This window comes from Thermobia domestica, chromosome 4, assembly GCF_964235325.1.
Source record: "Thermobia domestica chromosome 4, izTheDome1.hap1.1, whole genome shotgun sequence".
NCBI lineage: Eukaryota > Metazoa > Arthropoda > Insecta > Zygentoma > Lepismatidae > Thermobia > Thermobia domestica.
Window position 1 is genome coordinate 327,467,409 of NC_137457.1, and position 15,374 is coordinate 327,482,782.

Consider the following 15,374-nt stretch of genomic DNA (forward strand, 5'->3'; position numbering starts at 1 on the left):
TATTTTAGTTATTACAACACATATCTGATAAACTGTTTTCTTTGTAGTTTGCTGAATTCTCAGACTTCTGAGCCCACCTTCGGAGAACAAGCACCAGTGTCACGTGTACACCACGTGAAGAAGTTTGGCTTGTATATGGTGATCAATATTCTCAATTCAAGCAGAAAGTGATAGTAATTTCTACAACTTCCGGTTTAGTGGAGAGATTACAGTGGAGATGGAATATTTACTTAGGACGCTTAATTAATTGGAAAAAATTGCTTCTTGATAACTATTACTGTTTTTACTTTATAGCGATCAACGTTATAATTAGAACTGGTTGATTTCTGCAGTTGAATATAACATTATAAGAAGCTAGTACGAGGGTTGTTACAACAGTTGTAAGCCTACCTCTGAACGGAGAAGCAGAGTTTATGGATGGTGTTACTTTTCAGCACAGTCCCCTTACAAGTCAAAAATTTGGCCATCGATGTTCAAGTGCGTTAAAGCAAGTAAAATAAAATATTTATGGAAGGCGTTTAAAATATCATCTACGGCATGCATGACGTCATCAACAATGTCAAAATGAATATCTTCCACCTTCTTTTTGAGCTTTGGAAAGAGATGTCAGAAGGTGGAAAATTAGGCGAATGATATGGCTGGAAGACCAATTGCTGCCAGTTTTCCCACGACGCTTCTGATCTATATATCTTAACCTTAACTTCGGTTTCAAACTTTATTTTAATGGTTAATTACCAAATATTTGGTGTTAGCATTCGGGGTCATGATTTGTCTCGCAAGTATTGGGTTTATTCAATTTCGTTCTGGTTTACACTTATTACAATTTAATGTTTTCTTTACACATAGTCTCCAGTGTGTAAACTCATTTTAATTGGCAGAATCGTCTGCCATCACAAAAACTTCTTGTCTGTTTTTAACAACAAACTTCTTTTTGTTTTGCTTTCTTTGTGGCGAGTTTGTGACATTATAGACGATCACTTCACACACCCTCAACAGGCAAGCGATGCAGCACCCGTATTCTTAGTATTGTCATTTCAGCCATCTTAATGTAGATCTTTGTATAATTTTGGTAACCACCATCTCTATGTTTAGAATGCCGTGATCAAAATTTAATGTGTGCTTCTTAATGATATTATATGTTTTTTTTTTTTTTTATTTTTATTTATTTATACATTTTTTTTTAAGTCTTTTAAATTTAGCTTCACAGATACAGTACTATTCTGCTCACCTTTAAAAGAAACGTAAGACTTTGAATATGCTCGTTACATTGAATTCTTTCCAAGAGGATTCAGGAATTAGATTTCTGGGCTTTCGGCATCTATGGCCATGTTAACCTGTCACGTGTGAGATGACGTCCCTCGGCGGCCGCACTATCCGAAAAAAGGGAAGGAAGAAAGGATTGGAGAAGGAAGGAAACAGCTTGGGACCTATATAATAAGTACCATTCTGAAATTTGTTTTGCAAGTATTGCTTGGTGTGAATGAGAAAAGCCCGGGAAAACGTCAATCAGGATGGTTGGCCTGAAAAAAGCTTTTACACTTTTTCGACCGAGTGTTCCCACCGGGAATCGAACACTGGACCATTCTTGCAAAAATATTAGTACATACATTTTGAGTTCTTAAAAATGATATTTGTAGTCAGTTACATTATATTTACATTATTCCTCTCAACACGAGGAAATAATTGTGCGGGTTGATTAAAATCGATGTAGAGGTGCCCCCTAATACTATTGTGCTTCGAAACGGCGTGCAGTGATTGTGTAAGTTTCGTTCAACGATTTGTAGTTGGTTTGGTTTGTGATAGGTCATTTTTGGCGCGTACAAGAAGAAAGAAAAGTAGTGCTTTCAACGAAGCCATGACTGTAGTCGTATTGAAACGGTTATCTTAATGAAGGAACAGATTATTTTTGACTGAAAAAAAAAAAAATCACCTACCTATCAATGAGCTTGTGCTAATATCAGGAGGAGTTCCAATAGTGGAGAGTGCAGGTCCATGATTTCCTGCGGAAGATACCCATGTCACATTGTGCTTGTTTATCACTTCATTCATGAGATCACCTATTCTCCTGCAATGACAGTGAAAAAAAAAAATTATAATAAGCATTTATTTTAGCAGAAACATATAACACAACTAATATACATATTATATATAAATCATTGCCGTGCACACAAATAAGAACAAGTGAATCGTGGTACATGGTAGGTCAAAAGCAACTAGTTATTCAAAACTGCTGCGATTTTTTTCACTCATTCTTTCTTTCGTAATATTTAAGGAATTTCAATGAAACTGTGCTGTGTACCATACATTATGAAATATGATTACATATTCATTACACACCCACATAATGTTAATTTCTCTAATACAAGGTAGAGAAAGGTGACCCGAGGATCGAACAACCAAGGGTAGCCCGCTCTGCAGCAAGCAGAGAGGGGGTTTGAAAGTCCAAGAACTCCGAAGCAAGCTAGAGGCTTTGGGTTTTCCTAGAGCTCCAAGCAAGCTAAAGGAGGGATGACCAATCGCAGACTGATGACTATTCATGGAATCCTCTCCGTTATATAGGCGCCCCAGGAGGCGGTGGCGCTGCTGTTCCCCCATCATCATGTGACTGTCTCCGTCGTCTGCAACGTGTAGTGCGTAAGATGTAGTACTCCATCGTAAGTACACGTGGTTATTCTTTATTAAAAAAACGTGTAGAATGTAAAGAGAAGTACAACATGAATTTCATAGTACCATACATGTTTCGTTATCTTTTCAGTAAGACGATCAAAAGCGAGCGAGAGCGGACTGAGGCACGCTACAAGGTGTGACTTTCAGTGATTACTCTGTAGAGATACTGGCGTACAGTGAAGAGTAGAAATGCATTCATCCGGCCGGAGACAACCAAGAACTATCATACGAAGCTTATGACCAGTCTCACTAACGAACGGAAGAAATAGATTTCATTGACATCACGTTTAGGAAAATTTGGGATTGGCGCAGGAAATATATAAAGGTAACCAAAAAAGTTCTGTCGCTTTTTCACACACCACCTTCGAACGTCGATATGTCACTTAAGACGTCCCTGGAAGATCAAAAATAGTCTCCATCAGCATCGACGATCTTCTGCCAACGTTCTGGAAGGTCATGGATTCCATCGCGGTAGAACTTGGTGGGCCATGAAGCGAAAAAGTATCAAGTGTTTCTGTACTTCTACTAGGGATTTGAATTTGCGTCCTCGAAGGTGATTGTCCAAGGCATGGAACAGGTGATAATCGGACGGTGCAATGTCCGGGGAGTATGGCGGATGCAGTAACGTTTCCCATCTAAGGCGTAGAATGGTGTCCCGGGGTCATCCTAGCCACGCGGGGCTTGGCGTTGTCCTGTAACAGGACTCATTCGCGATTCAGAAGTGCTGGCTTCAGAGTTTTGAGTTTTTCTTGAACACGGTTCAAATGCTGACAGTACACAGTTGCACTGATGCTCTGACCAGCTGGTAACAGTTCCCGATGCACGATGCCGCGAACAGTCCACCGAACACACAAGAGGACCTTCTTCTCGTGTAGTGCTGTTGTCGGCTGTTTTAGAACCGGTTCGTGTGATGCTAACCAGTGATGACGGCACTGTGGAGCTTCGTACAGGACCCACCTCTCATCACATGTCAACACCCTGTCCAGAAATGGCTCCTTCCTAAGAGACAGCAAAGAAACAGAGGTGTCTGTTCGCGTTACCTTCAGGCCCGGAGTCAAATCATGTGGGGCCCATTGACCCAACTTGTAGTGCTTCCCAAGTTGATGGAGGTGCCGAAGGGTTTCTCCACTCACATTGAATTGTAGTTCCAGTTTCTCACATGTCTGGCCACTGTTCGCCTCAATTGCTGCCTGAAGATCTTCATTTTGTACATGTGTTGGTCTTCCGGTACGTGGTGCGTCCTAGAGTGTTTCGTCACCGTCCTTAAACTTCTTAAACCACGGGTGCGTAGTCACGACATCCTCATCAAAGGTCTGGCATATCTTCCGCCCCGCTGCACAGGTGTTTGGCTCCAGTTTGAACTTGTACAGCATACACGCCCTTATGACGCTCTGTGGAGGTCCCATGTTCACTCTGTCCTTACACAAGCTCACGGTGTAACTGAACTACCACAACCACGTAGCATGTTGGATATACCCACACCAACAACTGACCTTCGCCGTATCTCCATTCGCACTCAACTCACTGTGTGAGGGCGCATTGAACACAGACCTCCACAGAAAGCGACAGAACTTTCTTGGTTACCTTTGTAATTACGTAGTCCGTAGAAACCTACACGGCAGTTTGCTCATGAAAGCAGACTTTCGAACTATGTAGTACAGATAGAATTAAATCTTCCGCTTATGGAAACTTCATTTCGTGAAGAAGGTGACAGCTGAAGAATGCCGGGCTGGTGATATAATTTTCCAACTCTCTTGGAGGAGAGACAGAGTGTTGGAGAATGGTCTATACTATGAGGATTACTCTTGCATGATAATCTCTGCACCAACTAACTTAGATATGCCCATCCTTACGAAGTTACTCTTCTCCGCAAAATTAGCGTTCTACCACCCAAATTACAATTCTCCCATCAAATTTACCAGTCTCCAGTTGGATTGTACCATTTTTAATCAAAAATTGTCCTTCAAATTTGGGAACACATTGCCCTAGAACTCATCCTTGGGCATGCCTACACGAACTGAGACCTAGTCATGGTTCAGAATCCATGTTAATGGTAACTCCAGCTCTTCATAAGGATGCAAAACACAAAATACTCGAAGTCAAACCGAAGCCTCTATCCGCGTTCGTTGGAAGAAGCTCGTACATTTAATCCTATTCCATTCCGTACACACGGTTTCATGGAGATTGTTTTTTAAATATTTATAAACAACAGGAACAAACACAAACATGATATATATATATATATATATATATATATATGCTTTTTCATTCAGTGTTAATGTACGAGGCAGAATCGAGAGTGCCTTTTTTTCCGAGCGTGTAATACATTTTAATACAAATCGAGATAAAAGAGCAATATGGTAGACTTTTCTTTAAACGGCCCGGTGCAACTTCCGCTTTCTTCCATCACGCGGCACTGTTTTGTTGTCCAAAATGACATAAGTGCTCAGGACATTCACGCCATATAAGCAGCGAAGTGTTATTCATTTTCTAGAGTAAGAGAGTCAAGCAGCCACAGATATCTACAGGGAAATTGATCCGGATTAAGGAGCATCCCGCCTACAGTCCAGACCTTGCTTCCAGTGATTACCAACGTTTTGATCCATTAAAGATGTTTATGGCAGGATAGAGGTTCAGGACACCGAAGTGCAGAAGGTTATTCGTCGTTAATTTTCTGATCAGCGGCCGCCTCTGTCACAGCAGGCGTCGAGAAACTTGTGGGACAAGTGCATTTAACAGATGTAATGATTATGTGGAAAAACACGAAGAGATGCGTAGAACATTGCGTATATCATGTTTTTTAATGATCTAGCAATAAATCAGTAGACGCAAAGACTTCTCGATTTTCCCTCGTAATTTTATATCTGAAATAAAATAGAATCTCAGTTTATTGTTCTACGTTTACGTCATAATATTAAAGGGTACACATAATAAAAGCAAATAAAAAATCATAGAACATTGAAGACAACCGATGACACAAGAAAACGTATAACAAAATGTCATCACCAGCTCACAAGGAGGAGATCAAACCAATGAAAAATGAAATCTTTTAAGTTTTACGTCCCATAGTTAGGCCGTGTAGGCTGAAGGAACCAATGATTATGAAAATGAATAAAACAGTGGAATGAAGGAAGGAGGAGGAAACGGGAGATTCCTCACAAAATTTACGCACATTGTGCTTGTCCACTACAAAGTCCACTAGGAGCGAACTGAAAACGAACCACGGATCCCACGGACCAGAAATGAACGCTCTACCACTGAACTACCACGGCCTCTCAAACAAAAGACCAAAGGTGAAGAAGATATATCAATGTCTATAGACATACTTACCCTGAGCTTGACCAGTGGGCATGTTCACCATAGCTCATGTTAATAACATCTATCTTAACCATATCCTTCTGCATTACCCGTATCATTGCACGAACGAGAGCTGTCCCGGTCTCCATAGAGCCTAATCTATTGTCACCTGCAACGAAAGCAATAGAAGTACATAGGATAAACATCAACACTGATAATTTTCATGTACACTCGTTGGCAAAAGTATATACACACCCTCTACATATTCAATTTAAACAGTTTTCTTCATGTATATAGTAGGGAATGATAAGTAATTAATACGTAGTATGTGGATTACTGTTAGGCGTTAGAAGACAAATACGAGGTATGATCAAAAATGAAATGAAATGAAATGAAATTTTTGAGTTTTACGTCCCACGATTATGCCGGTTAGGCTAAAGGAGACGGTGATGATGAGTAATGAATGAAATGGTGGAATGAAGAAAGTGGGAGGAAACGGGACAACCCCGAGAAAACCCACGCACACGTATGATCAAAAATACGGTGTGAATCATTCTATTAGAAACAAAGTAATAACCTTACACGGAGTTTGATTTAACCTCCAAAACACTGCCCTTGGCTACCACTGCATTTATCCCAACGTTAAATCCATGACTGGAAGCATTTTGGAAGGGCGGTTAGCTGCTCTGTCGTGGCCCTCTCAATATCAGGAATGTGTGAAAAACGTCTTCCATTAAACACGGTTTTAATTTATGCGGGAAGCCAGAAGTCACATAGTGGAGTCGCATCTGGAGAGCACAGTGAATGTGGACAGACAGGAATATTTTACGGCCAAAAACTCACAGATCAGAAGCAAGACGTGGCACAGCTTGGTGAAGACAGAAGCTATTTGCCTATTTAATCGGCGGTTAAAATGGTTTTCATGGACCCATAGGTTAGTTCTTCGAAAAGCTCTCGAATAATTATTTGCTTGTTTGAACAATCATCTGTGTCACTTTTGGCACCTTTTCATATGTTTTTGACGTCGAAGGACGTGTCGATCGTTGCTCGTTTTCAACCGACTCCTCTAAGCTTTTGAATCGCTCATAACCACTTGTAAACAGTCTTTAATGCCACCGCTTCATTGCCATACACTGATTTTGGCATTCCATGAGCTTCTTTGGCACTTTCTTGCAGCTTGAAACAAAACTTAATGTTGGTGCGCGACAGACACTCTTAACACGTCCTCACTCTTCTGCCTCTGGAAGCCAACTAACATGTCACAACTCGTTCAAACTCGACACTGGCTGCACCAAAGATTTAGGCTACCGGGTTTACTAGTTGAAATCGATACAACATCGATAGATGACACTGTGCAACTATGTTTACCGTACTTTTGATCACACCTTGCACGTAGCGTTTTCTATTAGCGAAAATGTTCCATGGAGTAGTTTTACCATTTTGAGGGAGTCTCTCTTTCGAGTCTCTAATATGTTACTTTAACCACGTCTCCACATTTCTTCTAGTCATGCCAATGTATTTTTATTATTATTATTATTATTATTATTATTATTATTATTATTATTATTATTATTATTATTATTATTATTAGAATCCCATTTTACTAAGTGCCTGAAGCACTAAGATTATCCACATAATAACTCTTACAGCGAGTGAAATGGTTCTCTAACTGCATCGGAGGTTTTAGTGCTACATCCAAACCTTAGCTTGTTGCCACTTTTTGCTAATTTATAAGAAAGCTTGTACTACAGGGGGAACGAAATTCATTTGGTATTCATATCTGCATCTTTCGTAAGCTCATGCTATGTTTTAAGTATATTTCTAAAGTATGTGATTTCCATTTCCACAAGCCCTATTGGTGGAAATACGGTATCTATTAAGTAAGCCTAAATGTTGGATTTGCTTCAGTTGAGGTTCAACCAGGGGTGTCATTTAGGAGGGGGGGCAGGGGGGATATTTGCCTTCCCCCTTGAGTTTGAGATCTATATAGATTTTATCAATAGAATAGTAATAAGTCAGTGAAAAACGCGAAATTTTACTTATATCAAGGGGTCTTGCCCCCCCCCCCCCTAAGCCAAATCCGAAATGATGCTACTGGGTTCAACATGTTTTAATGATAGAAAAAAAAACACTTTCGATTTAACGTCTCACGATTATGCACTTTACGCTAAGGGAGACGAAGGTTAAAGCAAGTGAATGATAAAAGAATTGGTGGAATAAGTATGTGGAGGAAACGGGACAACCCTGAGAAAAGCTACGACTAAAATATTGTCCACCACAAACTTACGTGACCGGGAATCGAACCAGAAACCCCAGGCACCAGAGTTAAACGCTCTACCACTGAGCCACCGTACCCAATTCTTTTAATGATACAAGTCTGTAAGCCTAAAAGAAATAATAATCTATACGTTAGCCTTCAAGTTGTACGGGTGATCTGGTTTATAGTGAATACATACATTTGAAGTGTTTGAGTCCGCGGTAGCGTTTGGGTATGCGGTAGATGTTAGTATGCAATGTATTATCTTTTACAAACATGGTAATGTCTAGGAGGTTTATTTTAATACCCTTTTCCATTTCCCTGGACAAATTTATTTTTTGATGTATACTGTTTACCTCTTCTAGCACGAAGTTCAAGTCTTTGACCTATCTGTAAAATAGTAAAATGTCATCCGTATATTTATAGTAATTTACGAATTTTTAACTGTTTCCTTTTTAATATAAGAGACTCATAATTGTTCATGACGATAATGCTGAGTAATGGAGGTAAAGAACTTCCAATACGCAAACCGTAAATTAGCCCTGTAATTGGAAGTAATTTGTTAAGTACTGTGGTTATTTGATAATTTCCAAACCATTAAATTAGTTTACATCTAACTAAACTTGGGTGCAGGCTACAGCTAAATTTAGAGGTCGTTAACCAAACAGGTCCACTATGTCTATGAAAGTAAGTTTGAGCCTGTTGCCATTCACGAATGAACAGATATCTCGTTTAACCTCAAAGCTATTGTTTATAGAGTTCTTGAAGTTAGTGATATTACTTGAAATATGATTGATCAGCCATTTCGTGATCCTATAGGTCCGATTACTTTTCCCGATATTATAGGTCTCAAGGGGGCATTGGGTTTGTGTAATTTTGGCAGAGATATCTCTAAACAAAGAATTTAATTTTTCAGAAATTTTTCCAGCTTTTTTTATCAGCTGGATGAAGATATTGACAGTGTTCTCTTATTTTTTAGTATGTTCTTATTTTAAATCTCTAATATGTATCCTATAGTACCCTATAGTCAGTGTTCGAAGTGGAAAAAAAATCAGAGGCGGTATGTTTTATTACGATTTTGACTTGACATACTGGTTATCTAAATGTTGAAATGCAGTGAGGTTATGTTGCCTAAAAAATTCCATTTCTACTTACATAATGACTGAAAACCATTGGAGAGCTTCTCTGTAGTAACGCAGGAAGGGGAGGGGCATGGAGAGACTTTGGTCGCGTCCAACTTTCTGAAAAAAATATCCCCTTTATGTTGTAATATAGAGAATTATACACGAAAATGCTCAAAAACGGAATGAGGATATTAATAATTTCCTGCAGGAAAACTCGCGGTCTCCCACTCCACTGTGGGGTATTCCAAGCACACTAAGGTCCACTCCTACAGCAGACAAGTCCTAAACCCACTCATTCTCAGATCACGATGTTTATATGCATTAAGGCAAGAAAACCACATATACAAACATACATAACAAAGAAACAATTGAATATGGCACATCAAAAATATAAACTAGATGAACTTCTTTGAAGACACCTCATTTTAAAAACAAAAGGTAGGAAAAAGGTAAGAAGAATGTCGATGTTGTCAACTTACAAATTATTTCTACATAAGAAATAAAATCTATTTATGTACAAGCTATTCATCAATTAGTGTGTATAAAAATGGATTTATTAAAGATATTTAGCATCTACTTTTCAGTGACGGTATGTTTTAATCACTGAAAAACCAGAGGTGATATGGCATACCACCACATACCGTTTCACTTCGACCACTGCCTATAGTAACTTATCCTACTACAAGAGAAGAATTGTAAATTTCTCTGAAACCTACCTATTGTTAAGGAAATTATTTGTGCTCCAGGAGCTATACCGTTTTTCTCGGGGGCATCGGGAAAATATGCAGCTGCTATTGATGCTACGTGGGTTCCATGACTTGCTGTAAAGTAATAAATGAATTTTTAAAAACCATTTAATACAACTGTCAAAAAAGTTATGTTCTCCACTGAAAACTAAACAAGAAATTACCAAAGTATTATTATTCTCTTCTACTAGCCTCTTCTGTTGTGTAGAATTTATCAAAACCCTTGCGTTTGTAATATCACAGAATCTGAATGGATTAATTTTAAAAGAGGTTTCTGCTTACCACTCTGCTTCTAATTTTAACTTGATAAAACTTCTCAACATTCACAGATTTCTTTTTCAAACGGGTGAAAATATACAAGAAAAGCTTTTTTATTGTAATGAAAGGTAATTCAAAATACTTAATAACTTATATTAACATTTTTCAAGTTATTCTGGTTTTCACGCCAAGTGTGTCAAAGTAGCCAGTACATTTTTTTTCTTTTTCCTATCGTTAATAGAATCATTAAAAAAAAAAAAAAAAGTTATCTCACTCTTGTACCAAACCGAAGAAAACATCCTTTTCTTTCTTTCTCTCGTATATGTAAAACAATGACATTTTCAGTGCGAAAACTTAATTTATCGATCAATATATATATATATATATATATATATATATATATATACAGGGTGTTACAAAAATTTCTCACAATATTTTGAGAATAAATTCCTTACATCAAAATAAGAAAAGAAAAGTTCATATGGACCTGTGGTCGGAAGTGTATAGTTTCGTAGTTTTAGGGTGCCGAAAAAGTGAAAAAATAAAATTTAAAAGTCCATAGTTTCACTACTTGTGGGAGTACTTGATCACTGTCCACCTACCTCTCTAACAATTGGTATGCAAGTAGTAGAGCATTCTTAAACATCGATATTTGGATAGTTCACATACCAGTTCCTCAGTGATGTCTTTACCCAACTACGATAGGTTATATGGTAGTGACGCTAAAAATTCACTTGTTTCATGTTTTCGGCACCCTATAACTCCAAAACTATCCACTTTTGAACACAGGTCCATATGACCGTGTTTTCTTATTTTGATGTGAGGCAGGCCCGTATCCACGGGGGGCAAGGGGGGCCGGGCCCCCCATAAAATTTCACGGTAGGCTTGCAAATGAACTATAATATGGTGATGAAGTATAATATGATTGGGTCGGGACCCCCCTAACTTTTACCGGGCCCCCCCTAAATTTGGGGGCTGGAAACGGGCCTGATGTGAGGAATCTTGTTTCGAAAATATTGTGACATTTTTGTAACACCCTGTATAAACAGAATATGGCGCTGCTTTTCCATTATCAAAGAAAGAAAGAAAACTACTTTCTTCTACTTCTTTTTCAACGGAACAAAAGAAACTACTTTATCTTAGACGTATTGTATATAATAAATATTGAAGTCGTGATACTTACAACACATGCTGACTATTTCTAGAACATTTCCATTGTCATGAATATTTACACTATAATTAAGCTGATCTGATTTTGTGAGGGTGGCAAATTGTCTGGTCTCTCTAAACGGTCCAAGAAGTGTACAATCCTCTAAGTTGCCTTCTTCTGTTGAATCAATACAAGCCCTATAAAAAATATACACATTCAAAAGAGCTTAAATCACATATTTTATGTTCACAATAAACAAAAACGAAATTTATACTAGAACAAGTAAGTTTAGTCTCAGTTTAAAACTACGGTCGACTTCCAGACTATGCGAATTCAATACTACGCCGTGACAACCAATTTTTATTATATAGGGTGTTTTAAAACAACACCGACAACGTTTGAGAGGTGATTTCTGACACCAAGATAAGACAAAAAGAATAGACCAACCTGGGTGCACAAATGCTACCTTTGGGAGTTATAGGCTGCCGAAAACATGAAAAAATGAACTTTAAAGGTCCATAGCTCCAAAACTATAGGACCTACCGCAATCGGGTTAAGACTTCACTTAGGAACTAATATGTGCCCTATCCAAATAACCATGTTTCAGAATCCTGAGGTAGGTACTTCTGCAACAATTTTTATAGAGGGAGTTTGGCTACGGGGAATTTGAAGTACTTACCAACTATCTCTGTAAAAATTGTTGCGGAAGTATCTCAGGATTCTCAAACTTGAATATTTGGATAGGGCACATACTAGTTCGTAAGTGAAGTCTTAACCCGACTAAGGTAGGTCTCATAGTTTTGGACCTACGGAACTTTAGAGTTCATTTTTTCATGTTTCCAGCAGCCTATAACTCCGAAAGGAAGCATTTGTGCACCCAGGTTGGTCTATATTTTTTGTCTTATTTTGACGCCAGGAATCACCTCCCAAACGTTGTCGGTGTTGTTTTGAAACACCCTGTATTTAAGATTTATTAATGTTGTGGTATTTTCTCAACTAATATTGAAACTAAAAGTTAGAATGGATTTCTATCACCGGTTTTAGTATAGAGTTACGGATGGATATTAAATGCATTTTTTTTTTTTTGGGGCGGTTAATTGGTTTGCAGCAAACCGCTTCTCACCATCTACAGTGAAACCTGTTTATGTTGACCACCATCGGTTCCACTGAAAAGTGGCCAACTTACAGAAAATAAGTGTGGTGGGTGTATTTATAGGATTTCTAGTATTACTTGATTGTAAAATTTTGAAAAGCAATGGCACAACAGCTACTTTTAAATAATGCATATGGAATAATCATAATATACAGTACTAGAAAACACGTATTTAATGGTGGTTCATTCAAGACGTACAGTACGCGACATAACATAACCAATTTTTTTCTTCGGAGGTCAAGATCTAAGGGTTTACTTGTCTCTTACCATAAATTCTCCTTTGTAACTAGATTCCGGCGTTGCCACTCCAACTCAGGTAGAACTGTATTCATCCCTCAGTATGGCTAACTCCATTATTGTTATCATAGTAGCATTGTACAGCGTTTGTTCTGTCTGGCAAGCGTAGCTTTTGCAGCGTGATTGAAGAAAGTACATTTCGGTTGCTAGGCTTTGCAATCAGCCCACGCCATGTGACAATATATAAAAGCTATTTTATTCTACTTTGTTCAGCTTATAATACAAATTACTTTGACGTAAATTTACGTCGGGAAGTATGTAAATGTTATGGAATAGAGCAAAACTTCTCTATTTCCGATTCAAGCCTTTGCGGTATGTTTTCTCCATAAATGTAAAGGCAATGCTCTAAATAGAAGAGGGGGGACTATGAGGGGCTTGTTTACTAGATCTTCCACTTCGAGCACTGCGAAAAAGGAATAGCAACACAGTTTAAAAACCGAGATCTTCCTATCCCGAATATTTTCAGTGCGTAGTTGATGCTTGTATTGCGACATTGGGCAGGCATAGCCCCTCACGGACCGTAGCTCCAGGGAGTCAGTTTAGAACTTATCTATATTTCCTAGCTAATTTCCTCACTATTTCAATATACATTTATTTTATTCCCAATGCCCTAGTCACATTGGAACATCACTCTCCGTGAGATCAATGAAGTTAAGCAGTCCTGGGTCTGGTCAGAGGAAAGATAGGTGCGACCATTCGTACTCACCAGACGGTGTTGGCGTTGCGGCGTCCACCCAGAGTCGTGAGGACAATTGGGAAGCTACGTGAAAAAAGTAGCGAACTGCAGTCTAGGTAGCCAGCATTAACGGCGAGGGTTGCCGATCTGCTGACAACTCATCACCCCACAGGAATGAGTGCCATTAAGTCTAGGTGTCCTGAGGGCTGTTGCGCCAGGAATTTAGTTATTATTATTATTGCTAATAATAATAATAATAATAATAATAATAATAATAATAATAATAATAATAATAGCAGTAGGCTTAATGAAGATTGTGTCTGTCTGCTCTGCTCGTACCTAAGTACATTATTTCTAACTTTATGATATAGTTAGGCAGGTCAATAATTGGTCAGTTTCTTTCTAATGTGATTCATCACGTGTATGAAAACTGGACAAACTACAAATTAGGATACTTCACACAGGAAATTAATAATGATAGCTTTATTACTCAGATATTAACCTGCATACATTAATACATACGAGGATCTAGGTACTTAATAGAAAGCTCTTTAACCATTTCCTTTCTTAAAGAAAAAAAAGTTTCAAATTGTCATTATACACAGATGGCCTGTCAAATAATAATAATAATAATAATAATAATAATAATAATAATAATAATAATAATAATAATAATAATAATAATAATAATAAGAAGAAGAAGAAGAAGAAGAAGAAGAAGCCTCAGAACATTGAACAAAGTTATCGTGTCTTACAAAATATTTTAGATGGAGACAAGGATCATGTTGTCATCTGGATAGATCAATCGCCCTCAGAAAGTGAGGAAAACAATAACTAGGACAAGTTTTAAACTCTTGGAGTTGTAAGTTCCAATTCCAATTGTTTATTTTATCTATTTATGTAAGAATTTTCAAAATAATATTCAATCAGGTCTGATATAGTGCTTTATGTGAGATTGATTCTAAGTTGCATAAAGGGCATAAACAAGAAATAATAATAATGTTATATATATATATATATATATATATATATATATATATATATATATATAAAAACATTAGTGCATCACGCTAACTCCTAATACTAAATCACGTTCATGCTCATTGCAATAATATAATGCAATAATTTAAATTTGAGCATTTATGTTTATGTAACCGCAAGTTCGTTGGTCGCCTAACTAAAAAAAAAAAAAAAAAAAGTATGCAAACAATTAGAGCTTTTAATTAAATATGATTTTAACCTATAATTAGTGCTTGAACTTTTCGGGTAAACAGGCACCCGCCCGGTACCCGTTGCATTTGGTTTACTCGATCCTTATACCTGATAAACCCGTTTGACCCGTTTGGCCTGTTTGTACCGTTTGACCCGATAGACTCGTTACGAGCTCGTACATGATAATTAAAACAATGTGTGTTACGATAAGGTGAAACAACACACCATTTACAATCATGACAGACTAAGCATGTTTTCATAAAAATGGAGTTATCAGGCTAACCCTATTCACACAGGTCAATCGGGCAAAATCGATTCATATGGGTAAAATACAATATCGGTCCAACAGGCGATCAAGGATAGATTCTATTTTCCGAACATTACCGAAAATGCACAGTAACCCGGCACAATCATAATCATTTATTATTATTATTATTATTATTATTATTATATTAATAGGAGAGAAAAATACTTCGTTGAATGACCTGTACGTATTTTATTCCTATTTTGAATGGTTATTCTTGTTTTATTTATCTG

General features: G+C 37.7%; 1 protein-coding gene across 1 annotated transcript in view; it reads right to left on the bottom strand.

The window, feature by feature from the left end:
• Positions 1-15,374, bottom strand: part of TppII (Tripeptidyl-peptidase II) — a 92,276-nt gene that overhangs the window by 59,386 nt on the left and 17,516 nt on the right. Inside the window, exons 5-8 of the mRNA XM_081756820.1 lie at positions 11,533-11,696; positions 10,062-10,166; positions 5,998-6,133; positions 1,935-2,065 (exon numbers count right to left, since the gene is read on the bottom strand). Of these exons, the coding sequence (XP_081612946.1) occupies positions 1,935-2,065; positions 5,998-6,133; positions 10,062-10,166; positions 11,533-11,696 (536 nt within the window). The remainder of the gene's footprint in view (positions 1-1,934; positions 2,066-5,997; positions 6,134-10,061; positions 10,167-11,532; positions 11,697-15,374) is intronic.